Source organism: Osmia lignaria, chromosome 8 (genome assembly GCF_051020975.1).
Source record: "Osmia lignaria lignaria isolate PbOS001 chromosome 8, iyOsmLign1, whole genome shotgun sequence".
Lineage (NCBI taxonomy): Eukaryota > Metazoa > Arthropoda > Insecta > Hymenoptera > Megachilidae > Osmia > Osmia lignaria.
The window spans coordinates 11,895,916-11,919,263 of NC_135039.1; the positions used below are offsets into that span (position 1 = coordinate 11,895,916).

At 37.0% G+C, this 23,348-nt stretch overlaps 4 protein-coding genes across 7 annotated transcripts in view; all 4 read right to left on the bottom strand.

Moving 5' to 3' along the window:
* The window catches only part of Cad87A (cadherin 87A), a 59,613-nt gene extending 56,801 nt beyond the window's left edge, over positions 1 to 2,812 (bottom strand). The window contains exon 1 of the mRNA XM_076689544.1: positions 2,077 to 2,812. Within this exon, the coding sequence (XP_076545659.1) occupies positions 2,077 to 2,117 (41 nt within the window). The 5' untranslated portion in view covers positions 2,118 to 2,812. The remainder of the gene's footprint in view (positions 1 to 2,076) is intronic.
* A 658-nt stretch (positions 2,813 to 3,470) lies between these two features.
* His2Av (Histone H2A variant) lies at positions 3,471 to 7,533 on the bottom strand. The gene is made up of 5 exons (XM_076689549.1): positions 7,393 to 7,533; positions 7,170 to 7,247; positions 5,791 to 5,904; positions 5,081 to 5,210; positions 3,471 to 4,910 (listed from the first exon to the last, which is right to left on the bottom strand). Exons 1-5 carry the CDS (start codon positions 7,516 to 7,518, stop codon positions 4,849 to 4,851), a joined length of 510 nt encoding a protein of 169 aa, XP_076545664.1. The 5' UTR covers positions 7,519 to 7,533; the 3' UTR covers positions 3,471 to 4,848.
* Positions 7,534 to 8,238: 705 nt separating this feature from the next.
* SPARC (secreted protein, acidic, cysteine-rich) lies at positions 8,239 to 17,933 on the bottom strand. 2 transcript variants are annotated; one of them, XM_076689547.1, is made up of 7 exons: positions 16,544 to 17,933; positions 14,467 to 14,921; positions 10,791 to 10,873; positions 10,426 to 10,644; positions 9,460 to 9,678; positions 9,053 to 9,403; positions 8,239 to 8,910 (listed from the first exon to the last, which is right to left on the bottom strand). In XM_076689547.1, the coding sequence occupies exons 3-7, from the start codon at positions 10,863 to 10,865 to the stop codon at positions 8,854 to 8,856; spliced, it is 921 nt and encodes a 306-aa protein (XP_076545662.1). In that variant the 5' UTR covers positions 10,866 to 10,873; positions 14,467 to 14,921; positions 16,544 to 17,933; the 3' UTR covers positions 8,239 to 8,853. The 2 variants fall into 2 exon arrangements, with proteins under 2 accessions (XP_076545662.1, XP_076545663.1); XM_076689548.1 differs by lacking the exons at positions 14,467 to 14,921; positions 16,544 to 17,933 and adding an exon at positions 13,340 to 13,407.
* A 140-nt stretch (positions 17,934 to 18,073) lies between these two features.
* rin (ras GTPase-activating protein-binding protein 2) lies at positions 18,074 to 22,105 on the bottom strand. 3 transcript variants are annotated; one of them, XM_076689545.1, is made up of 9 exons: positions 21,842 to 22,105; positions 20,789 to 20,976; positions 20,541 to 20,721; positions 20,109 to 20,480; positions 19,612 to 20,043; positions 19,314 to 19,500; positions 18,937 to 19,199; positions 18,706 to 18,868; positions 18,074 to 18,648 (listed from the first exon to the last, which is right to left on the bottom strand). In XM_076689545.1, the coding sequence occupies exons 2-9, from the start codon at positions 20,884 to 20,886 to the stop codon at positions 18,485 to 18,487; spliced, it is 1,860 nt and encodes a 619-aa protein (XP_076545660.1). In that variant the 5' UTR covers positions 20,887 to 20,976; positions 21,842 to 22,105; the 3' UTR covers positions 18,074 to 18,484. The 3 variants fall into 3 exon arrangements, with proteins under 3 accessions (XP_076545660.1, XP_034184660.1, XP_034184658.1); XM_034328769.2 differs by having other exon boundaries at positions 18,074 to 18,633; positions 21,920 to 22,104; XM_034328767.2 differs by having other exon boundaries at positions 21,920 to 22,104.
* Positions 22,106 to 23,348: the final 1,243 nt, after the last annotated feature.

Consider the following 23,348-nt stretch of genomic DNA (forward strand, 5'->3'; position numbering starts at 1 on the left):
CTTCAAGAATTATGTCAGTCAAAGCTAACTATTCAGTGCTCGAATTTTTAAATAAATAAAGAAAAATGTAGTATCATGCATACGTGGCATTCAACGATCCTTGATCGAGCAAATTAGAATTAGAATTAACCTCAAAATTCAACCATACTGAAAGTACCAGCCGTATCTGAACTGCAAGTTGGAACTGCAAGTGTAATAGGATGTTGTAGGGCAAAGGGTTAATTCCAGGAACGTGTTGTAGAGGGGTTTCTTCCACATTCACTCACAATATCAAACAAAATGGCACTTTAACACTTTATACACAAACCACACTTCAATTTAATCATTTAGAGCACATCCATTCATAGAATACCACTTCACACTGCATCTTAATATGCCCAAAACACTATTACTGTATTTTGTGCACTCGGAGTGCAATCTTTCAAAATGGTCAAAATGGCACTTTGACCAATTCTCAAAGTGTTGTAAGAACGCAGTCGATAAATATGTAGCAGAGAAATTATTTGGCAAGTTTTAGCGATCGAGCTGAGAGTATTGCATAACAAACCGTCACAGTGAAAGTACTGAATCGGCAGTTTTTAGATTCCAGATGGATTTAATCCTGCGCCGAGTATGAAATCAATTGCACCGAATTCTCCACTCGGAAAAATTGATTTCGTTTAAAATTACGATTCTACGACGCAATTAGTTAATAAATTTCATGAAAATGAGATTGTAAAACAGAATATATTCCAAATTTACGACGAAAGCAAACAGTTCCCGTGGATTTTCAGAAACACTCTGTGTACATACACAATATGTTTTTGCTCGGATAATCTCTGGCGTATCCTTCGGAATATAATCTGAAAACTGATCCGGAAATTTATCGTTTGCCTGTCAATAAACGAACACCGTAACCGTTCTGCTATTAAAAATTGATGAATGTTGTAATTGTATTTATTCGAAACACATCAGGTTATGCAACGTTAAATTGCCGATATTTATTGATAATTCGTACGAAATTTTATCATATGCCTGTCGATAGAAACATACTGTAACCCTTCTGCTAATGAAAACTAATTAATGCTATAATTATATTTATTTAACCCACAATTAATTTGCCAATATTCGGACAGTTGTTGAATATTCAATAAGCAGAATTTATTATTTAGCGACACTGTTGACGTCAGGGGATCTTTGTTTAACCCCTTCGCTTATAATTTTTTTATAGGTGCGCCAATCAGAGCTAGGTATTTTAAGACAAATAAATAAAAATTAAATCAATGATCCTTGACTGAGCTAATTGTAATTAGAATTACAATCATTCTTTAGCTTGATAATAGCCAACATACATTTAATTAACAGAATTGTTAATTAACAAAATTGAAATTTTGAATTTTAAGAATTGTTAATTAACAAAATTTATACTTAGCCAAAAATACCTCGACAAAATTTATAAATTAAAATAAGAAACTTGAAACCAATCATTTTCACCCCTTTGAACTGCAAATAGCGTCACAATGTTGTACGTCAAAGGGTTAAACAAAATAAAATTAATTTCTCTAGAACGTGTTTTAGTTGAACCATTTTAAATTCAACCAAATTCCCGCCATCGCGTTTTCAAGTGGTCCAATGACAGACCACTCAGGTTCTAAAAATTTCAAACACGAAAAACGTTCATTGACGACATCCTCGTTTAGCATAAAAGAAAATACTATGATAAAAGCGTCGAAAGGAAGCATCAATGCTGTTCATTGACCTTCACTGAAGCAACTAGTGTTCAAGTATATGCTCTTTCCCCCCCACTCCTCCCATACGTCAGATTAATCTTTTCCAAGATCGGCAAGAATCGAAACTAAAGAACGCGGGAAATCAGTGAAATGATAGAAAAAAAATGCAAGTTGCCTTTCGCTGAATCAATGCATACCGCACACTTTTTTCAAGAAACTTAAGGTTGGTTATATCTGACGAGGCGAAACACAGAAACACGAACACATCTTCCTTTCACTCAAGCAGATGTAACAGACTAGTTAACAGGTTGATAGAAGTAAAAGCATTGTCGGTGAAAAGATTTATATGAAAATGGAAACTACTTACCGGCAACGAATAGCGGCTCGTTCCGCGTGTCGATCGGTCATCTTCGAGCGGTGTTTCAACGTGACGAAGTTATCGAGTCATAACGTTTACTTGTCGGGGCGAGAAGGCAAGACGTTTCGTATCGGTGCGGAATACGTTTAAGTTTCCAATTACGAATCGCACTACCCTTTCGCCGTGTGTCCGGGGCGCGCGGGTAAAAAATGTTCCCTCAAAGGCGTAAACACACCGACAACAGCGCGACGATTGGGAACCGGAAATACCCTATGTCCTTTTAAAGCACTGATTTTATCCCACTGAACGTATCCGTTCGTTCCGTGGTATTCCCGCGATCGAACGAAACTTTGCCTGACATTAACCACCACGCGTACCGTAGACGGTGTGCACGACTTTCGATCAGCCTTACGACGAACACGATCACGATTTACGTACGAACCAGTCGTGAGATCCGGTTCCCGGCGCGTCAATAATACGAACCCGTTTCGTACGCTACCTACGAATGGAATTTCGGTAAACGAATGCTCACATTATAAATTCATTCGCGACAACACAACACCGCCCTAACCGACCGTACCCGTGAAAGGCGACTGAGCTTCTGACCGATCTAGTGGGACCTCTTCCTTGCTGGGCTATCTCACTCTATCGCTCACCCAAGGAGCCACATCGTACCCCACACGAGAGAACTCGGCGAAAAACCGCAAGGTTTTGAACGAGCCACGGGATTGGCTGCTGGTGGGGAAACAGAAATAGTGATAGGAGACCGCTCCCACTGCGATGGCAGCACTGAATCCGAGGAACGTCGATATACGAAATTTTTAATCGTTCAACTACAAAAAAACAGATATTAATTAAAGAGGAATTTCAATTTTGTTATTTAACCATTCCTTAACCCCGATAGCAATTTGTAGGAATAGAAATTTGGAATTTTAAGAATTGTTAATTAACAAAATTGAAATTTGGAATTTTAACGAAATTGAATTTTAATTGTTAATTAACAAAATTGAAATTTGGAATTTTAACGAAATTGAAATTTTAATTGTTAATTAACAAAATTGAAATTTCATAAAATCAATAAAAATCACACTAAAAATTATGGATAGGAATTATTTTAACAAACATTATATTGAGGTAGTTCATTTGAAACATACAAACGTTACTTTCTTCTGAAGAAAGTTATATTTCTATATGGTATGTTTACAGATGATTCGAAAATGATATTACACAATTCATGTACAATGATAGATTTACAAAAATCATTCGTTGTAACCGACAGCCTATATATCATCATTGTAATTTCATTTCGAGATAATGATTTCAATAAAAAAGGTACAAATAATAGCGTATTCGTTTCTTCTCCTCTTGAAATTTCAACAATATTTTTAGTAACTGAACGATGCTTAATAGTAAAATTGCTCTTTATTAATTATGAAAATGAACATTTTACATATGGCTGATTATTTAGTAGGTGGTATAGTATACCGAAGGTACAGCGAAAGAATTACGCTAAATGACACAAGTAACAATAGCTTTATGAATAGTAAAATGAAATGATAGGTAATTATTTTGTTTCTGAAGAATGTGTATTCGTGTTTGTATGCTTCGGATTTAGTCAATCTTTCTACTATAGAATTTACATTGATTGAACCCTACTGGAATTACATTAGAAAGAGTGCAATGTTTCTTACTATACTTTTACACGAGTAAAAGATTTGGAGTTTCAAAGATTCCAGTCTCAGAATTTTAATACACTGTATGTGACACAAGCTGCGTATAATTTCTTGTCAGTTTAATGTTTGAGATCCATTAATTATGATTTGTAGAAGTTATTAACTTTCATCAAGTTAATAGAATGGAAATAAATGTTTATTTGTGATCTTATATACCTACGATAATTCTACGGAGACTGAAAACTTGAAAAAATTAAACATATTTGACAATATAATTTTTCTCCCATATTAATGGTCCAAAATAAAAAAAAATATATATATCTCTTGCCTAGATATACTTATGCACATTCTATACTGCTAAGAGACAGTTAAGAGTATTTAATAACAAGAATGATTATATATCTATCTTTACTTGTGACTATATGCACTGTAAGTATTAGATATTTCAAAGTAAATAAAAACTTAGACCTTTCAAGTTGATTGACAATAGAGTAAAAAACATAAAGGCTATTAATACTTGATCCTGCTTTCTTCAACATAACTGTGATGATATTTCTTATTAGGAAATCGTATAAAAACAGTGTTAGTCGCACACGACATAATTAAAAAAGACATAATATAACATGATGAACGTAACGGAAGAACCAAAGCAATTTTTCTCTTTTTCTTTTCTTTTTTCTAAAACTATACATATAACAATTGACACATCCAAGTCCTTAAATACTCTAACTTTCAAAACGTTTAGTATCCGTGTACAGTATCAAAGATATCTGCAGTTTTGAACAAGCCATGCTACAACACATCGCTCGTCAAATAATTGCAGTGTAGCATACACTAAAATTTATTTATTTTAAACCTATATTGTTAACTCTTTTTGTTTTGAATGCCAATCAAGTGATGAAAATGTCTTTTTTTTTTAACTCTCATTGCCTATATTAAATTATATCAATATTTGCTTTATTTATATATATATCTATAACTATATATATATATCACGCCAGTCTCGCCATCAATTTAGTAACGTAGGTACACTTTGTCAACAATCACTCGACCGCTCTGCATCTGTTTTTCCTATTATACTTCAAACGTTCTTAAACAAATCACTAAATTATGCTGGCTTTTGTGAACCCTTCTTCCCGATCAATGACTTGTGGATATGTGGAATAACACCTGTAAGAAAACAATGAAATAAGATTAAGAAGCATTTGATTTGTAAGTATAGAATACAGTAGCTTATCGCCTTCTGTAACATAGAAATATTTGCGAAAGCATATGTAATGCTTTTATAAAAATGCCATTAGAATCTGTTTCTAGAATGCCTCCTTCCCATGGATACGTACCTCCTCCTGCAATGGTTGCTTTAATAAGACTATCTAATTCTTCATCACCACGAATAGCAAGCTGAAGATGTCTCGGCGTAATACGTTTAACCTTCAGATCTTTAGATGCATTTCCTGCTAATTCCAGTACCTGAAACAAAGTATTCTTCACCGACTCGCCTCCACAAATTTTCCTGCTGTGTAAAAAAAATATTAGCACGCAAAACTGTAAAATACAACTGCACAGGGGGAAAAAAGAAATAAGTGATATTCAAAAGAATGTTACGAACACTTATCTTTGATGTAATTCCATAAATATTCAAGTATTTTCAAATCATAAAAACAATGAACATAAAGTGAATCACTGATAACACAAAGTATTTTTATATAACTCACACACACACACATACGCATACACACACGGATTATCTACCTATTGTAACGAAACGAAAATAAAATGATGTATAAATTCTCAAGATTTGTGTAACATAAGCAGAAAAATATGCTGTTCCTTATTTTGCTTACGGTTGATGAAAAGGCGGGAAAAATCAGCCATAATACTTGGCGTTAGTGACGCCATCAGTAGCTAGTTATGCCAACGCATATAATCCAGGTTATAACGGCTGATCTTCCTATTGTGCGTATTTGCCTCTGTCCCCCCTAACCCGCCCCCACCGACTATCTCTGTTTTGTGAACACTTTCTTCTCTTTCACACATATTTCTCACTCACCTCAGCAGTGAGGTATTCCAAGATAGCTGCACTGTATACCGCCGCGGTGGCACCGACTCGACCGTGACTTGTGGTTCTGTTTTTCAAATGCCTATGAATTCTACCGACTGGAAACTGTAAAATAAAAATTGAAAAAAAAAAAAATATATGTTTAATATGCATACACATACGTATACAACTGATTATGTTGACAAGAGAATATTGCTTTCGTGGCAAGGTAAATATTTTCAGGTTAGGACGCATCCATACGTAATGGCTATTCAAGTAACATCAGGTCATTAGCGTCAGCATCTTTTCATGCAAGAAATATCGAAGGAAAAAAAACATGACATAAATTTTTGCGATGATAGTTTTCCAAGTTCTCTCATTGAATTCTATGGTGTTCAATTTTTGTCGAAAAAAAAAACTATCTTTCCCCAAGTTCGCGGCAATATAACGTAACACGGTCCTGTTTTAACGCAACGAGTATCGAGCGGTATACAATGATTTGGCTGTCCCGAGACTCTGCAATTTCTAGCATGCTTTCGTCATTGAATAGTGCACGCCCCGTATTTTTATTTATTATTTCGTTAGAAATAGTTAACGATTCTCCGGTATTACCAATTATTAAGCACGGCTTTCTATCAATTTGTACACGCTACATTGTTTTACAAAATTTTACCATTGTTTTGACGTTTACCTTTCGCATGCAACAGTAGAAATACAAACATGTGCATATATAACCGTGTCAGCATGTAAATATTTAAATAACATAAAATATCTACTTGTAAATATGAATGAACAATACCTGTATTGTTTTCAATAATGAAAGACAAACACGAGCGAATAGAAAAATACTGTCAAACTGAAGTCACGTTTACAGTCACTTATTATACAGACGATAAAAATATAAATAATCGTCGACAGAAAAATAAAAAAATTAAACAATTTTTTATTAATCACTGAGAGAAAAAATATTTCAATTAAAGGAACATTAGTATCTGAATTGAAAGATAAGAGGGGGGGGAGGGCGTACACAGGCTGAACCGTTTGGTTTGAAAACTTCGGAACTTAGACGTAACCACCATAACTTTAATTCGAAAAATAATACATTTCCCCGAATTATTTCGCTGGATTTCTTGACGCTAAATCTAAACGGAAGTGCAATGAACGAATTTCACCTATTATATTAATCGAATGATCATTGAAAGATGAAAAAAAATCAACTGTTCATTAGCTATCTAAAAACGTCCGCTTTTCGCGCCAACCATGGATACTTTAACCTGTTTACCTTTAAAATCTATGAAAATAATCGTACAAATACGGATTGTCAAATAATAATACCGGTATAAGTAGATTGTACGAGAACGAGTTAGTCGTACAACACGCGATAAACTCACCTGCAAGCCGGCCCTAGCTGAACGAGAGACCGCCTTTGCCTTCGCTTTACCAGAGTCCTTGCCCGCCTTTCCGCCAGCCTGTTCAGACACGAAAATTACTGTTAATTTTCAAGATACAATCACTAAACTTCGCCAGACGTCAGACCGAACATCGTAGAACACGATGGTGACCTTACGAGACACGGATGGCTAGAGGAGACACTGAAAACTTGCGGATACTCACCATTATCTGACAAGAGTCTTTGCGGTTCGCTACACGACAGACTTGCGAGAAGCACAGACGACGCCGTCTAATCGCGGTCCCGCCAAATACGCTTGGCGCTGTCGGCGCGTCCCGCAATCGTACCATGTGACTAAAACCGACCAATCGTAGAGGCCCGATGATACGACGCCATCGCTATCTGTCGGTCACCGAGCCTCGTTAGAACTTTGCCCGAAATGTAGCCTTTCTATCTTGTGATGCATAAACGTTGCATCGTGTAACCTGGGTAATTTTCCATGCTGTTTTAAGGCACACCATTTTATTCACGTCAGCCAACGACTCTGCTTATTTCTAACTTGACCAGCACTTTTTTCCAAGGTTTCTCGTTACTTGGTACCTAACCATTGTTCTTTCTCTTTATCAATTTTGTCGTGTATTTGGCAAACGTTTATATGACGTTAACGTACATTTGAATTTCATAATTTTTTTTACCTTTTGTGATTCTAAGGAAGAACGCAATATTATTGTTAATAATAAATGCAAATTGATGGAGGTCAAAGTTTTCAATTGTATATTTTGTAACGTCGAGGATTTTGTACTTCATGAAGATACTGAAATGTATGTTTTTAACAGCATTCTAGATCCAGCAATGATTTAAATGTTAAAATTCTCGTAAAATGTTAATTATACACTGGCGAATTCTAAAATGAATCGTAATTTTAATAAAATACTACAGAAAGTTATAAATATGCAACTATTCAGCGATATTTTTAAATGATTTCTATCTAAAAGCTTCGATAAATAAATGAAACAAAAGTATTTCTGCAAAGCAGACATATAAAATGGATTAACATTGTATAGATGAAAGAAACTGTATCGCTCTTTATTGATAGAAAGGCAGTCATATAATAAATTTATACAAAAGATGTATATATATGTTGTATGTGCGCGCGTGCGCCTCTGTGCGTGTGAGAGAATTATATTTATATATATGTATATACCTACGTTGCTACGAGAATGTTAAGATTACACTATGCATTAAAGGGGCAGGAGGTGGTAGACGGTTTTTAACTAATAAGAGAAAATATAAAAATCTAGGGAGTAGTTTTTAACGTACAACATAAGCTCCTCTTAGTTAAAGGTAGGTTTAAGGGGAGAATTCTTCCACCATTTTGAAAAAACTCAAGAGCTTAACCTAGAACCTGTTGTTGTTTCATGTAAAAGATATGGACAAAGTGGATGATGGGATACTTGGTCCTTTGAACGAAAAGAAGCTTAAGTTGTACGCAACCATAACTTTCTGTATTACTAAAGAGCACTGTCTAAAACTGTAGTTGGCATGACCATCATGGTTGGGTTGCAATATCGACGAGTCTCTGCGCAGACATGCGCAATCAAAAGCTTAGCAATTGCAACTTTTCCCGCCATTTTTTCCCACTCTTTCTTTCCACCTATACTGCTGTTGGTATTCCATTTTAGGTACTACTGGTCAGAGTTTTGTGCCTCAACCAGCTGGTCGCATTTCTCATCTAGGTCGTCCTGCAATTATTCAAATAAATGTTATTATAACTGTTGTACCTTGAAGCTTCAGTAACATTTACTTATGATATAATAAGCCTGGTGATAAATGATTTTCTCTGAAGTGGATGATTGAAAATTATCAAATGTCTGGCAGGATTACCTCTTCAAGTTGCAAACATTTTCCCCATTCGATAAGGGTAATTTTATGATCGTCGTTAATATCGCAGGAGTCGAGGAATGGTCCAATGCAATGTTCCAGAGCCATTAAAGGAGCTCTGATGGGGAAAAGTTCGTGTCTTGAAACAGCCCTGTCATGAGGGTGACCATCCAAGTCGCACCATTTCCAAATTGCCGCGTTCGACCAACGTAACGTATGATTAGTCTCCGCTTCTCGTTGCATTTTCAGATAATGGGATGGCAGTTCTTGACGATCGGCAAGGTCCCTCATGATGTTGAACAGCCAGTCACGCATACGTCTCGGGAAATCAGCCATTTCTTCTTCTTTGCACATCTGCAAGGTATCAACTCATTAACCATCGTTCGTTTACCGATTTCACTGATACTTACCGGCATCTGACGACATTCGCCATAGTATTCTATGTGAACGTGCTGATAATCGGGTCCCCTGCACCTGTCGTCGTTGGAGTCGCAGAAGCAACGTTGTTGGTAAACCTCGCAGTCACTGTGGAACGTTTCGTTGTAGTTGGTGCAGACTTTTCGTCTGGGGTCGTTCTCCTCGTCGCATATCTCCACGCAGACACACTCGGCGGTTTCTTCGTCGATAGCCTGAAATCATTAAACTATTAGAACATGCTTATTTTAATTATGTAGGAGGGGAGGGGGTCTGCTGTAATTAATAAGGGAAATCCGTAGTCTACTCTAAGGGGCATCAGAGTTGTTTGGGGGCTAGAGATACTGAATGGGATCCATGTTGTGCGGGAGGTCTACTCTAAGGGGCATCAGAGTTGTTTGGGGGCCTATAAATACTGAATGGGATCCATGTTGTGCGGGAGGTCTACTCTAAGGGGCATCCGCGCTATAGGGGGCCCTACTGTATTTATCGCACCATCTTCGCCTTGATACATCTCGTTATATTTAAATCAATAACAAATGGCATCCTATTTTCTTCCCCTATAGATATAAAAGGAACGAACCGATTCTTATTCGATTTTTATCTGACACAGTGAAGAGGAATAACTCTATTCCAATAGAAAAATGATCCAACGAAGTTACAATGGTTTAAAATAAAACGTGCCCCAGGGCTATATCCTCCGCACAGGACCTATGCAGCGTATAAAGAAAATGAAATTGGAAAAAGATTTCGTACGATAGTTTCAATCAGATTATTACACTCTATGTTTCTTCTTTTTTTCACTGCAGATAAGAGGATCGAATTCATTCATATTTATGAATGAAGAGAAATCGCCCGGGTCATCGGGTTAAGAGGGACAGTTTAAATAAAAGCTAAATCCAAGCTTTTGGAATTCAATGGCATTCACTGGGGAAAAATGAATTTAGCCATCTCCGGCGAACCTTGCAAACTCGTCCTGCGCCACAGTGTTTGCTCATGCACGGATCCATACGGAGCAAACTCTGACTCTTCGATCCAACCTCGTTTCTGCCATCTTCGACGGTGACCTCAGCGTTCTCCGCCGCCTCTTCGGCTATTTCGTCAGCCTCAAGCATGTTCATGACCTCATCTTGAGCGCTCGCTTCCGTCGTCGTTGTGTGACGACGATGTTTTCTTCGTCGCTGAAACATTGATAATCATTTTAATGTTCGCGTATCTGACACTTAACGCATCTCGTAAGCCGTATAAGGTTCACGGACGAATCGCCATAAGCGGAGTCTCGTTCGGTGTTTACGGGAGATGACGTTGATTAATAATCGAGTTTTACCTGGTGCGCCGAAACGTCCACCATAAGGGACACCATCAGCAACGCAAACAGAAGGAGCTTCAGTTTCGTCCCCATTGCGATCTCTGTAACATTAATCATTAGCCTGTAATTGTACCGTGTTACTTCAGAATGTAAAATAAAGATTCAGGGCACGAGGTAAACCTTAGCTAAGCATCTGTGCTCCCAATGTATTTATTAGAAAATTAGAGCAGAAGTATGCGTGAGTTCACTTTTGAAAATTCCCAGTAATCTGGCGTCGCACGAACAACCGATTCCGCTCGGGTCAAACCGATGACCGATAATAAATCTCCGAGACCTTAATAGGAGCAACGAAGCGATAACCCAGATACGTATGTACTTGGAAATCACGATCCTTTACGTACGTGGTAAGCAGAATGCGTTTATAAGAGACACGTGATACTGTTCTTTCTTCTCTCGCATATGCGTAAGCGTCAGATTTCAATAATAAATTTATGGCAACTTGGAAGATACACGAAAAAGCATTTCAGTAACAGATCCCAAATGGTCCATAACATCACCCTTTTCTCTAACGTTGATAACAAAATTAAATTTGTTTCCTGAGAATTTCCAAAGTTGCGAAATAATATTAAGTATCTCCTAGCGAATAACCTGGCTGACAGTACACCATTTCGGTGGTATAAACTCGTATTTACGACGCGTTATTTCGACAACAGTTCTACCGAATAAATACCAAGGACCAATCAGGTAGCCGCGCTTGTCTAGTCAGTCGCACTCCGCCAATCAGAGGGCGCGTTACTTCACCCCTAGGTAAATGGGCCAGGCGCACCTGACAAGGCTACTTGCATCACGCGAAGGCCAGTCAGTCTGCCTCTGGGCTTCGAAGAAGCAGGGGTGGTTTTTTTTTTTTTTTTTTTTTTTTCTTCCCCGATTCGTTTTCCAAATTTTTTCACTGATAAAAAACATTAACGAATAATTAATTTTACAGAATGCAGGTAACGAATCTGTGATTATTAAAGTATTATTAATAATAATAATATTAATTGAAACTTTCCATCCTTTGCCCTTAAAACAAGCCTGTTGCGCACGATTGTACACGGTACATTCAATGCTAAATTAATGACGAGTAACGAAGGTTACGTTGAAGTCATCAGCAAAATATGAACGCCCACTTCAACTGCGGAGACTGTTAACGCGCTTTTAAGTTTACGTTTTATTTCTCTTATTAGCATTCACTTCCGGCATGCAAGGCGAACCTTACACCTATGCTCATCTATCAGGAGTGAACTAATTCGAATATTTAACCGAACTAACATCGCTGTAAGCTTTTGAAAAATGGAACGTTCTAATAATAAACCAGCTGGAACGCAGAAACAGAGATTTTTTTACGGTCTTCTTTGTATCTACAAACTGGGTCCCTAACCTTTTACTCGTTTAATACGCTAAATATATCTTGTTTGGTTTATGGGTAACGTTCGCTCGCTTTGATTACATTTGCAACTTGAAATTTCTGCGAACATGTTAAACACTCCTATCATTACATAATTTACGTCATATCTTTTTTTTTACTTTCATCTCTCTAGGACAGATTCTGAAAGTTATTATTATTTTAAGAAATTGCATCCTCTGTATTTTATCAGACTACTTTGTTTTGATGAACAGAATTCCTCGAAGGAGACTATCGTCTCTTTCCATGAAATTATTTTGACCCTGAAATACGAGTGCTCGAGTGAGCACTGAAGTATCACGATTAAGAAGAAGTAATCTAATAACGCATTGTGACTGAGGGCCGTAGATCTACCCTCTTAGACCTGGAGGTTTGTATAATTTTAAAAAAGCCACGTTAGAGTTCGAAAAATCCTGAGCCCTCGGGCGCGACGCGTTAAGTCATCCGGCCAATCTGGCGGAATTGGCGTTCCAGAAACTTTCCAAGATGGCGGACAGTAAAACGAGAGTTTGAAGCGAAGAGAACGCGAACAGGCAATACGATTTATGAAGCGTGGAGGCGAATGCATGTAGGAATCGCGAACGACCCTGTTTTTATCGCTTCTATGATCGTCGCCCACGAAATCACGTAATCGACATCGGACGAAGTTTTAATAGATATTATAGAAACACTATATTACTCTAGTTTCAACTAGGAACTTTGAACTTAAGAGATTACAGCTACATTCAGCAATTTTTTTTGGAAAAACCATAAAGTAAATAGAAAATCTGTTATAAGTGTGTCATTATACATATCTTAAGGTGTAAGAGAGTATTTTTTTATTTTCCCTATTCAACAAAATGGCGGAGCTACAGGTGCTTCAGTTCTCCTATTCACCCTCTTAAACACAGTCATCGCGAGGCAGCTGTAGCTCCACCATTTTGTTGAAAAATTAAAATTAAAAAATACTCTGTTATACTTTAATATATGTATAATAACAGATTTATAATAGATTTTCCATTTTCTTTATGGTTTTTCTACAAAAAATTATGAAAGTTGGCTTTGATATCTGAAAGTAATGGAACCTCTTGAACTAACTATAATTAAAGTAAATTTGCAAAATTATAATATTTTTATAAAATACCTCCAGATAACAGAACTGTATTTATCAAAGTGTCGCTCTATCGAAGAACACTCGACTACTGCGGATATTTTTCAACGACAAGATTTCATTTCGCTGATGGTCGAAAAAAAAATTGATTTCGATATCATGTATCGCGTTATTGCAGAAGTTCGCCGTCGTAACATTTCTGGGTCGATCAGGATCCCCGGAAAATATAAATGCCTCGTTTTTTTCTATTTTTATCAAAAATTATTTCGTTTGATAAACTTCTTTGCTGAAGAACTCGATAACAAAATACTTGTTTTTTTTCTTGTTTCCACAAAGAGGATGTTGAATTTCCGGTCTGAAAGGATCGTTTCCGAGGTACCCGGGACAAGATAAGCTGATTACGACAAACGCCTACTATTGATGCGTCTACTGGGCTTGTTTGCCGACAAAATTATGCCATGGAACACGATAGACTCCTTTCATTTATTAAGTCAAACAAATGTGTTATAACACATTGAAATACTTCCTCGTCGGAGCTTAATTAATTAATTAACCAGACGATCTTCCGCGTGCTAAAGTTTCTATGAAGTATTAAAGGAACTTCTAACTTTGTTCCATAATAAAATGCCTCAAATTTCAATTATTAATAACATTTTGAAAGAATTTCTCATGCCTGAAATTTGCCCCATTAAATATACAAAACTACCCCCTTCAAAGAATAAATTCAAACAATTTTTTACTTTTGAAAAAAAAACTTTTTTTTATATCAGTATTTTAAAAATACAGTTTTTATTTATAATTTTACATTATTATTGCAGTTCAATTGTTTATTTCTAATTTATGACCCCCTTAAATCCCTATTAAGTCATTTCCCATAAATAAATCAAATATCTAAATTTTTATTTATATTATTGAAGGGGGGTCAGACCCCCTAAGTTCAATCTAATTAAACCAATGTATACTTTAGAGTCATTTCCCATAAATAAATCAAATATCTAAATTTTTCTTTATAATTTTAATTCTAAATTATTTTTATTTATTGAAGGGGGCCGGGCCCGACTAATTACACCGATGGATGTCCCATAAATAAATATATAAAATGGGACACCCTGTACATGCAAAGTAAAATCTGCACACCTGTCCGAGATGCATTCACATACCTGGAGCTTATTCACCTTCGCCGTATCGTCTCTTTGCACAGAGTGTTGTCCTTTCTCCGGTCGTTCAAATGTGCCCTCCAAATCGGTCGCTGGACCGGTACTGACTGCGCTCCGTGCGACACCAAACGCCGAGCAGACCCGCGGAGATGATCTCATCGTTTTTCTTTCTTCCAACACCCCCGTTTGATCTTTCTGCCACATGCACTGCTTCTCTTTACGAGCCAGACCCCGCGATCAATTACGCAACCGACTTGCCTTGCCTTGTGTCAACCGCGTGTAACACGCTTGGTTCTTCTTTGAATAATCATTATCGAAGACGACAGGGAAGAAAAATGTCCAATAATCGGTCATAATTAATTATAGAACCAGAATTCATGTATCCTCGGATCAACTATACTCCAAGATTTATTTTTGAACATTTTTATCCACTTGCACCTTCAATTGACTATCACTTGCTGCAAACATAGAAAACTTTTTAATTTAGAGAACCATTGGCTATTTTGTTATTTTCAAAATTGGAAAAAAAAAGAAATAAACAAACATGCTTTTTGAAAAATTGTACCACTCACTTTTTAATAGAAAATTGATCTGTAAATAATGAGATTTATTTTTATAAACAATCAGAAATTTAATTGGATCACTGATATATCCTGGACTGAAAAAAATTGTTTGGAAAGCTTGATAATATAAAAGAAATGGTAATTATTTTAATACAAATAAAGAAATATTGAATAGGAATTGGTAGTAAGGTAGGTATATTATACTAAATGCAAAAATGTTACAATACATTTGATGTTTGTTTTTGTTTTCTTTTTTTTTTTTATCATTTTTTCCTTTAACATTATTTCTTTTCTTTCTTTTTTTTTTGTCGTAGTAACGTTTGTTTGACCATGGTTGTACACACAAACTGGCCCGAATAGACCGGAAATAAAAATGTATACTACAAAAATTCACAACTTATTATTCGCCATCCTCTAATTATCATATTCCTTTATAATTATTTATCTTCCTTCGTTCATTTATATTTATCTTTGTATTATTATTATTATTAATATTATTATTAATATTATCATTATTAATAATAGTCGCTTAAAAACAAAAACATTCACACTAAAAATTTGCAGAGCTTTCGTTCAAGTAATAAAGAGGTAATCCCACGTTTATCACTGGCTTCTTGAACACTTTCTGTATTTTTTTTTCTCTTTTTTTTTTAAATTTTATTTTTTCATGAACAGGTGCTGTGACTATCAAAAAGAATCTACTTAAAAACTGTATATACATATCTTGGAGATTTTCTTACATAGTAAAAAATTAAAGTGCTGTGTATGCTCGCATGAGAGAAAAAGAAAAATTACAGAGGATCAGAGAAGCATTGATGTATCAAGGCTTATTACAATTAATATGCTGATGGTCATTGAATTTTGTATAACAATTAGTAAAAAAATAGTGAACGAACATTGAAATAGTAAACTAGAAAACTTAAAACTTTGAAAATTCAACGTAGGCTTAATAATTAATTAATAATAAAATTAGAAAATTTTCAAAGGATCTGTACCGAAGCAACGCAACTTGTTTCTTGGAACTAAAATAATATACCAATACTTGTGTGACCCACTGTAAATAACGGACTCGATCCACGTAATTGACAACCATTTTCAATATAAAATTTTCACAATTCAAAGTATTAGACTGATCGACGTTTTTGAACTGCGTTAACAAGAATGAATAAGATAAAGCAAAGGAGCATACGCTTGATCATTTTGACAGCACTCTAATCGCTGGGTATTAGAAATAATTCAGCCACCTAACCACGCGAAATTGCCTCTTTATTTATGACCAAGATGAAGCAGCCTCGTCGCGTTTATATTTCACAAACATCAGTTTTACGTACCCGTGGCTCTGACAAAAATGGGGGGCTCTCTTTTGCTTTTGAGGTTAAACGGACCGAGTGTCCTACGACGATACTGCTCCATCGAGGGCATAATCGGTGTAACGCATTCGATTACAAACTATTGCGGATGTTTAATGAAAAACTACGTAACAATTTAATGGATCAATAAGAAACGTAAATAATTACTTTTCACATGTTCTCAGCCTTAATGTCGTAGAGTTTTGCGTTTTAGTCGCTGTGCACTTTTGGTTTCTGCCGAATTACAAAGTTTCATTTATCCCCTGTCTTATTTTCATTTTTTAAGTCGACGCTTATGGTAAACACAGTGAATTCGAAATTCTGTATTTTCACGCGTGCACTTGTGGTGTAATTTGACAAGATGGCACATAAATGATCATGTATTATGCGCAACGACCGTATCGCTATTTTGTTACAATTGAATCTGTTTTCTCTTCCACTGTTGCTTTCACAATTTCTTTTAAATCATACTCGATGCGAGGATAATTTCAACAGAAAAATGAACCGTAGAGAATCGCAGAACTCGTCCTGTATAGTTGCAAGTATCCTCTGGTGCTCTTTATCCGAAAAAACACTACCGTCTTAATTAGTAAGCGACATATTATCGACGTGGAATTAAGTTTAATATCTTCATACAAACACTCATCGTACCTTGTATTTATGTATGCACAATAGTTACAAGAGTAAACACCAGTTAATACTCGCTATAAATCGTTTGTGGAAAGACAATTACAGTCTCAACGAGTTCCGCGATGCTAAAGACCTTATTTAAATTGGAATTTCGAATAGAACGTTAGAGAAGACCGAGTAAATTATAAGGGATAAATGAAGAATATAAAAGAGGAATTAAGCGAGAGCCAAATTGCACGAAGAAAAGAAAATCAAACAGAAAAGGAAGAAAAAAAAAAAAAAAGATCAGCAGATTGAAACAAAAATAGGGCATAAGCGACACGCGCAAATGAATTAGGAAAACGGCGAGACCAGCTGCAGTCTAAGATTCCTTGTCCCATTTATCAATCGATACCGGTCGATTGATAATTGGTCAATTGTGAGAAAAAAAAATCGGCTGTCTTTTTTTTTTTGTATGCGCGACCAGAGAACAGCCACAGCTTTTTTACTCCTTAACCGACATCGACCAACTACCACCTATAAACATTATTGCCGACTTTCTACGCGTAGGTGGAACGTTTTCATCGGCAGTCAGTGAAGATTAACTCGAGAGCATATGAAATTGTTATACGACGGTACTCCATAAAGTTGAGAAAACAACGGTTCCTTATCCTCTCGCTTTAATTTCGTTCTTTTTTTTTTTTCTTTTTCTTAGTTTGGCTCGTGACTTATTTTATACGACAGCGGAATTTGCACCGCTCGTGTCTCCTTACTGCGACCGGTAAACGGGGGAGGGGGGAGAAAAGAAATAATTAAAGAGCGACGTATGATTTTTCAGTGTGTCTCTCTGAATCGACGTGTGGGTGTGTGTGTGCGCGAGCGCTTCTGTTTCAAACATTGTCCCATTGTTTATATTCGTACGTTGCAGAGTACGAGTTACTTGTCCTTTTTTCGTTAGTTCCAGTTTTTTCACTTTATCACAATTTCTGCTTCTTGAAGAAACGTGGGCTGTATTGGTAGAGGAAACACTCCTTGCATTTCTAACGAGATCATCACGCGTCGCTCTGTATACATGTAAGTGAATGTACGTTTCTTTTCATTTTTTTTTTTCTTTTTTTTCCTGTATTTTCATCGTTGGATGTTTGCGGATTGCCTGGCGTTGATTTCGGGGTATTTCGTTCATCAAACATCCAACGGATCCGTGTTGAACGTTCGACGAGTTATTTGACTATATTCACGTTAGTCGCGAGAGCTAGGTAAACCTAACCTTAAATGCGATAACCCGATTTCATCCGTTTCTCGAGTTCGTGGTTATTTTTCCGTACAATTTGAGCTGCACCATCTACAGTTGTTTCTTAAAGAACAATGCAAGCGATGTTTAAGCGTAATTATGTGATAGTCCTGGGTTTTTCTGTGTCTGGAAACGAGGATGGTAGTTATATACCGATGACTTGTTCAAGAAGAAAGAAACTGGAGATGCCTTAAACGTTGCTTGTAATATTAGCGACGATTCTGGTAGCTTGGGTTGCTTGGGTTACCGGGTTGTCGCATTCCACCGCCGCCCCTTCCCCCATCACCGCCACGGGAGAATCCACCACGTCCGCCTCTTGTTCCGTGCTGCCCGCCCCTCATAACGCCGCCCGGACCGCCTGGAAAATATCCAACTTCAATTACATTCCACGACCATCTAAAACGAGTACAAACGACCGAGTTTTATTTACCAGGACCCCGTTGTTGTTGCTGCTGTTGCTGGCCACCCATGGATCTCATGTTGCCATCGTTGGAATTCAACCGTCCACCACTGCCGTCCATCGACATCCTAGGCCTGACCTTCTTCTCCTCCACGTTTAATTTTTGTCCATTTTCAGCGGGGTAATAAATCGGCTGAAAGGAACAGTCAAATAAATCCTATTTCCATGAAAACTAGAGAACAGGGTTTATGAAACACCAACCAGATTCTGCAACACTTTGTTGACGACTTGTTGATCTTCAAATGTGATGAACCCATAATTAGGTACTTTTCCAGTGTTGTTCCCTTGTGCCCCCCCTTTGCACCTATCGTTCGATTTACTGTGTATACGCAGCTCTACCACCCTACCGTATGATTCAAACACTTGGCGTAGGTCATCCTCGGACGCGTTATGGGGCAAGTTTCCAAGGAACAGTTGATGAGCGTCGCTGTACTGACTCTGTCTCGTGCCACGTCGATCGCCGTCTAAAACATTCATTTCCGTTACTTTATCTGACCAGCAACGGGATTGGAGCAATAGAACAATGGGAGATAAAATGCTGGCTAATATCTTTAATACCTTACAGCAAACTTCTTTACCTCGTTGTACTGCTCCCCCTCTTGGAGCTCGCTGTTGTTGATGCTGTTGCTGTTGCGGTTGCTGATTACCAACCCTGTGAGTCTGCTGCTGAGGCGTGGAAACGTTGCTCGATGCCGAGAGCGCTGGTCCACTGCTGGTCGGGTGCAACGGCGACCTGTCGTCTAATCTTAAGTTCGTCATCGGAGGCTGAAAGTATTTTCCAAACGTTTAATTCCCTGATCCCGGGCTCATCCGTAATTTGAATTTAATCAGGATTTTGAGCATTGAAAACCAACATTGCAATTATAAAATATATACCGGTGACATAGATAACTTGGGAGCTTGAGGACTAGTCGCTCCAGTGGTACTGGGGAAGGATTTCACAAGATTGGCGTACGTTTTCGGGCCGCTACTGGTCACATTCGTATTCGACACTTGGTGTTCCGGTTCGGATTCTGGCGCGGAAGATGCATACGGATCAGCCTCGGGCGGTTGAGTTTCGTTTGTCTGAGGTTGAGCCTCGCTTTCAGCCGGCTGTTGCGGTTCTGCTGCGACGTCCATTTCTGTTTCTTGGACGAATTCTGTCTGCGACGTGGATTCGGTTATGTATTGATTTTGCTGGGCAGGTGGCGGTGGCGGTGGTTGCTGTTGTTGTTGCTGCTGCTGTTGTTGTTGAGGTTGTTGCTGAGCGATCAACGGCGTCTCCTCGTGAACCGAACCGTTCAGAACTTGCTGCATCACAGGATGTACCTGAAATAACTCACCTCAGCACACGTTCTCCTTCGATATTGTCTGATAAATGATACTAAACTAACGTGAGATTGTTGTGGTGGTGGAGCATAATACATTTGTTGTTGCTGAAGTACAGACTGTTGTGCAGGTATAAGCGGTGGCTGAGTTTGTGGTTCGGTCGACGCAGCAGGTGCTGTAAGTTGCTGCCCTCGATTTTGGTGCTCCTCCTCCTCTGCCTCGGAACGTACACCCTCCTCCCCTTCCCTCTCCACAGACTCGCCAACAACCCCTTCCACACCGCCCACGTCCGTCTCCTCCTCGTCGGGAAAGATCAAATCTTGGTAACGGAATATGTCGTTATGTACGTAGTACGTTTTTGGAGCCTGTATCGCCAGCACAAACGTTTGCGTGAAACGGCGCATTGGTTGTCCAGCGTTAGACAGTTCCCCAGATACCTAGGAATAATTGAATCATTAGTACCATTTAAGTAACACCATTGCCAGGATCACACGTACCTGTACCACAACACCATTCTCGAGGGTAAGCTGCGAATCGACTTGACTTATCTTGGCATGACAATCACGAAAGTTTAGTTGTTGAATTTTTTGATGTATCTGTTTCTGCCCGATCGCAGGAGTCGATTCTCTATTGGAATCTAATCCCCCGTGCACAAAGGAAGAATGTTGATTATAGAACCTGCGAAAAGAGTTAATTGTAAATAGATTCTTAATGTACCAAATGGTCTAAGAAAAATTATAATCACCTATGAAGATGCGCAGGTGCTTGATTAAGTAAGGTGTAATATTGTCGGACAAATTCACGACCGACATTCTGTGGAGAAGGGGATGCCTCCATGACCATTTTCTTACTCCTAACGTCTAAAATAATACTTTGCTTAAACAGCAATGGAAGGGTTCGCTAGGTAACTGTTAAAATTAGAATGTTAAACGTCTGCAACAAACAAAATGCTTACAATTTATATGATAATTTTAGGCAAAGACGATTACAGAGTATTCTATATACTAGCCGCATGCATTTTATAGGAGAATAAAAAAAATGCTTATTGTAATCAGGAGCTACGCACAGTGGACACTTTATTGCATACATAATACTGTTAAACATAAATTAAACATAGAAAAAAATAAATGCGCAATATGTACTGAAATAATAACTATAGATATGCACATCAATCAAAAGTGGCTATCTGTGGATATCACATGAGAATGATGCGCCTGAAATTAAAAACTCTACTTTCTCGTGAAAATAATTTTCTTTTTTCGCAAAACAATCGGTTCGTTAGCGTTTAAATGATATTTAAGAAAAATTCATTTATCATTCTATAAATGCGGATTTATTCGAGAGCGGTAAACACGATAATCTTTGGGACGAGTGCTGAAACGTTGCCACTATCTCGATAATTCTACATTAAAGTATAATAAGGCGCGCGGACACGCGCGTTCCAAAGGAACATGTGCTCTCGCACTAGTCGAAAATTCAACAGAATAGATGGGAGCTGATCGAATGAAAACAAAATCCTTGTCCATCGTCTTTAAGCTCCCGTGAGCTTGAAAGACCGAGGTCGAGGGCAAGAGGGCCGTCCGGTTGCACGAGCAAGCATGGCGATTTTTCTTCATCTCAGATACGCTAACGCTAGGCTTAAAAATCGCAAGATTTCAACGGGATATTTTAGGGAATATCATCTAACATAAATACCAAACAGTTCGATCGATTAAACGATCGTTTATTAACGGCTTGTATCGTTATTTGTTCGAGATCTAGCGAAATTATTCGCAGTTTTCTATCATGCTTGCTTTACCGAGTTCGCTATGAGGTCTCCCCTACGAGAAGTCGAAAGAACATCGGCAAAGCCGATCTTACGGTGTCGTACACTCACCCCGATGGAATCACTAATACGCGACACAACTCAGTGCTTTCCCCGATCAAACGAGATGCTGTGATGAAAACAAAAAGTTTGGTACGAGCAACAACAGTTCACAATAATGTTAATTATAAAAACAGTTCAATGTATGCTCCAAGCACCTTGATGTCAGCACATGCAGCGGAACCTGCACAAAAGCACCGGTCGTGTATAGACGAGCAAGTCCCGCACAAGTTTTACCTACCTCGAACATTTTGCGGACCTCACAGGAACTACATGGAGTTTTGGAAAAGCAATTAATTGCACGTAGTATATCGTTGATTGGCTGTTTCCTTCCCTTGAACGAAAAATCATCCAATCATTGAAAGAAAATTTCAATAAAAGTTACCCGATGACGACGCACTTTAGAAGCGCGGCTTAATGTATTGTCTTATTCTGTACTTTGTTTTATTTTTCGTATGCATATTTATTAAAACTATAATTAATTCGAGAAAAAACGAAGCTTAGTACGTAATCATTTATTTTATAATGATTGTTTTTTAATATCTTTATTGGACTTAGATCGCTTGTATTAATCTCGAGGACATAACCTACAATAATTATTTTGATAATTTTTTACGTAGATTATAAGAATAAAATATTCCCTTCAGTTTCTTTAGAATTAATATATCTATTTTCATAATATTGTACAAATTTATAAGTATTTTATAATGTGACGATAACAATTGTTTTCAAATCTTATCATATCACATTTACGTTTATTTGAAAGTATTATAACAGTACTTTCAATACATTTTTATCGTACGAAGTATTGCAAGGATACTTTATATTATCTTTTATCACTTAAAAAATTAAATTGGTAAGAAATTTATTCATACATAGAAAAATAACCTTCAAAAAAATGTAATAACTGCGTTTATGGTTTTTTAATAATTTTATAGTATGTAAATTGTATTCTAAAACAAAAAATATTGTAGATACTGGAATCTTATCAAATTTCACACTGAACTTTCAATTTTCTTCTGTCAAAAAGCTTTGTTCATTTCTGGGTACAAAATTGTCATAATACAAATAATGAAGAAGTATATTTTTTAATCTTATAAACAGAAATACAAAATTTCGTTTTAATCTATTTCTGTATACAAATTACTAAATAAACTTGCAATCCATAAATGATATAATACATAAAAAATTGCCTAAATAAATTTCTATTTAGCTTAAAGAACTTAAATTTTGAAAACTTGTTCTTTCAATATAAATATAAAACAATTTTAGTTACACATTAAAGAACGAATTGTATACAATTTAAATTTGTGAAATTAAGAAGACAAATGTTTTTGTCTAATTTTTTTTTTTTTTAATGTAATACTTTTTTGTGACATAGAACAGTGTTGAATTTGAGAAAAATACAATATTTTCTTTTACTTTAAAAACCTTATTATGT

Bases quoted from the DNA above. Each gene is read 5' to 3' on its own strand.
- His2Av (XM_076689549.1), bottom strand. From the start codon at position 7,518: ATGGTACGATTGCGGGACGCGCCGACAGCGCCAAGCGTATTTGGCGGG. The intron at 5,905-7,169 runs GTGAGTTTATCG...TTTATTTTACAG, and splicing joins CAGCTAGGGCCGGCTTGCAG to TTTCCAGTCGGTAGAATTCA. The intron at 5,211-5,790 runs GTGAGTGAGAAA...ACTTTGTTTCAG, and splicing joins TGGAATACCTCACTGCTGAG to GTACTGGAATTAGCAGGAAA.
- SPARC (XM_076689547.1), bottom strand. From the start codon at position 10,865: ATGGGGACGAAACTGAAGCTCCTTCTGTTTGCGTTGCTGATGGTGTCC. The intron at 9,404-9,459 runs GTAAGTATCAGT...GATACCTTGCAG, and splicing joins GCGAATGTCGTCAGATGCCG to ATGTGCAAAGAAGAAGAAAT. The intron at 8,911-9,052 runs GTAATCCTGCCA...GAATAATTGCAG, and splicing joins AATGTTTGCAACTTGAAGAG to GACGACCTAGATGAGAAATG.
- rin (XM_076689545.1), bottom strand. From the start codon at position 20,886: ATGGTCATGGAGGCATCCCCTTCTCCACAGAATGTCGGTCGTGAATTT. The intron at 20,044-20,108 runs GTTAGTTTAGTA...GAGTTATTTCAG, and splicing joins CACCACCACAACAATCTCAC to GTACATCCTGTGATGCAGCA. The intron at 19,200-19,313 runs GTAAAGAAGTTT...TGAATGTTTTAG, and splicing joins AGGGGGAGCAGTACAACGAG to ACGGCGATCGACGTGGCACG.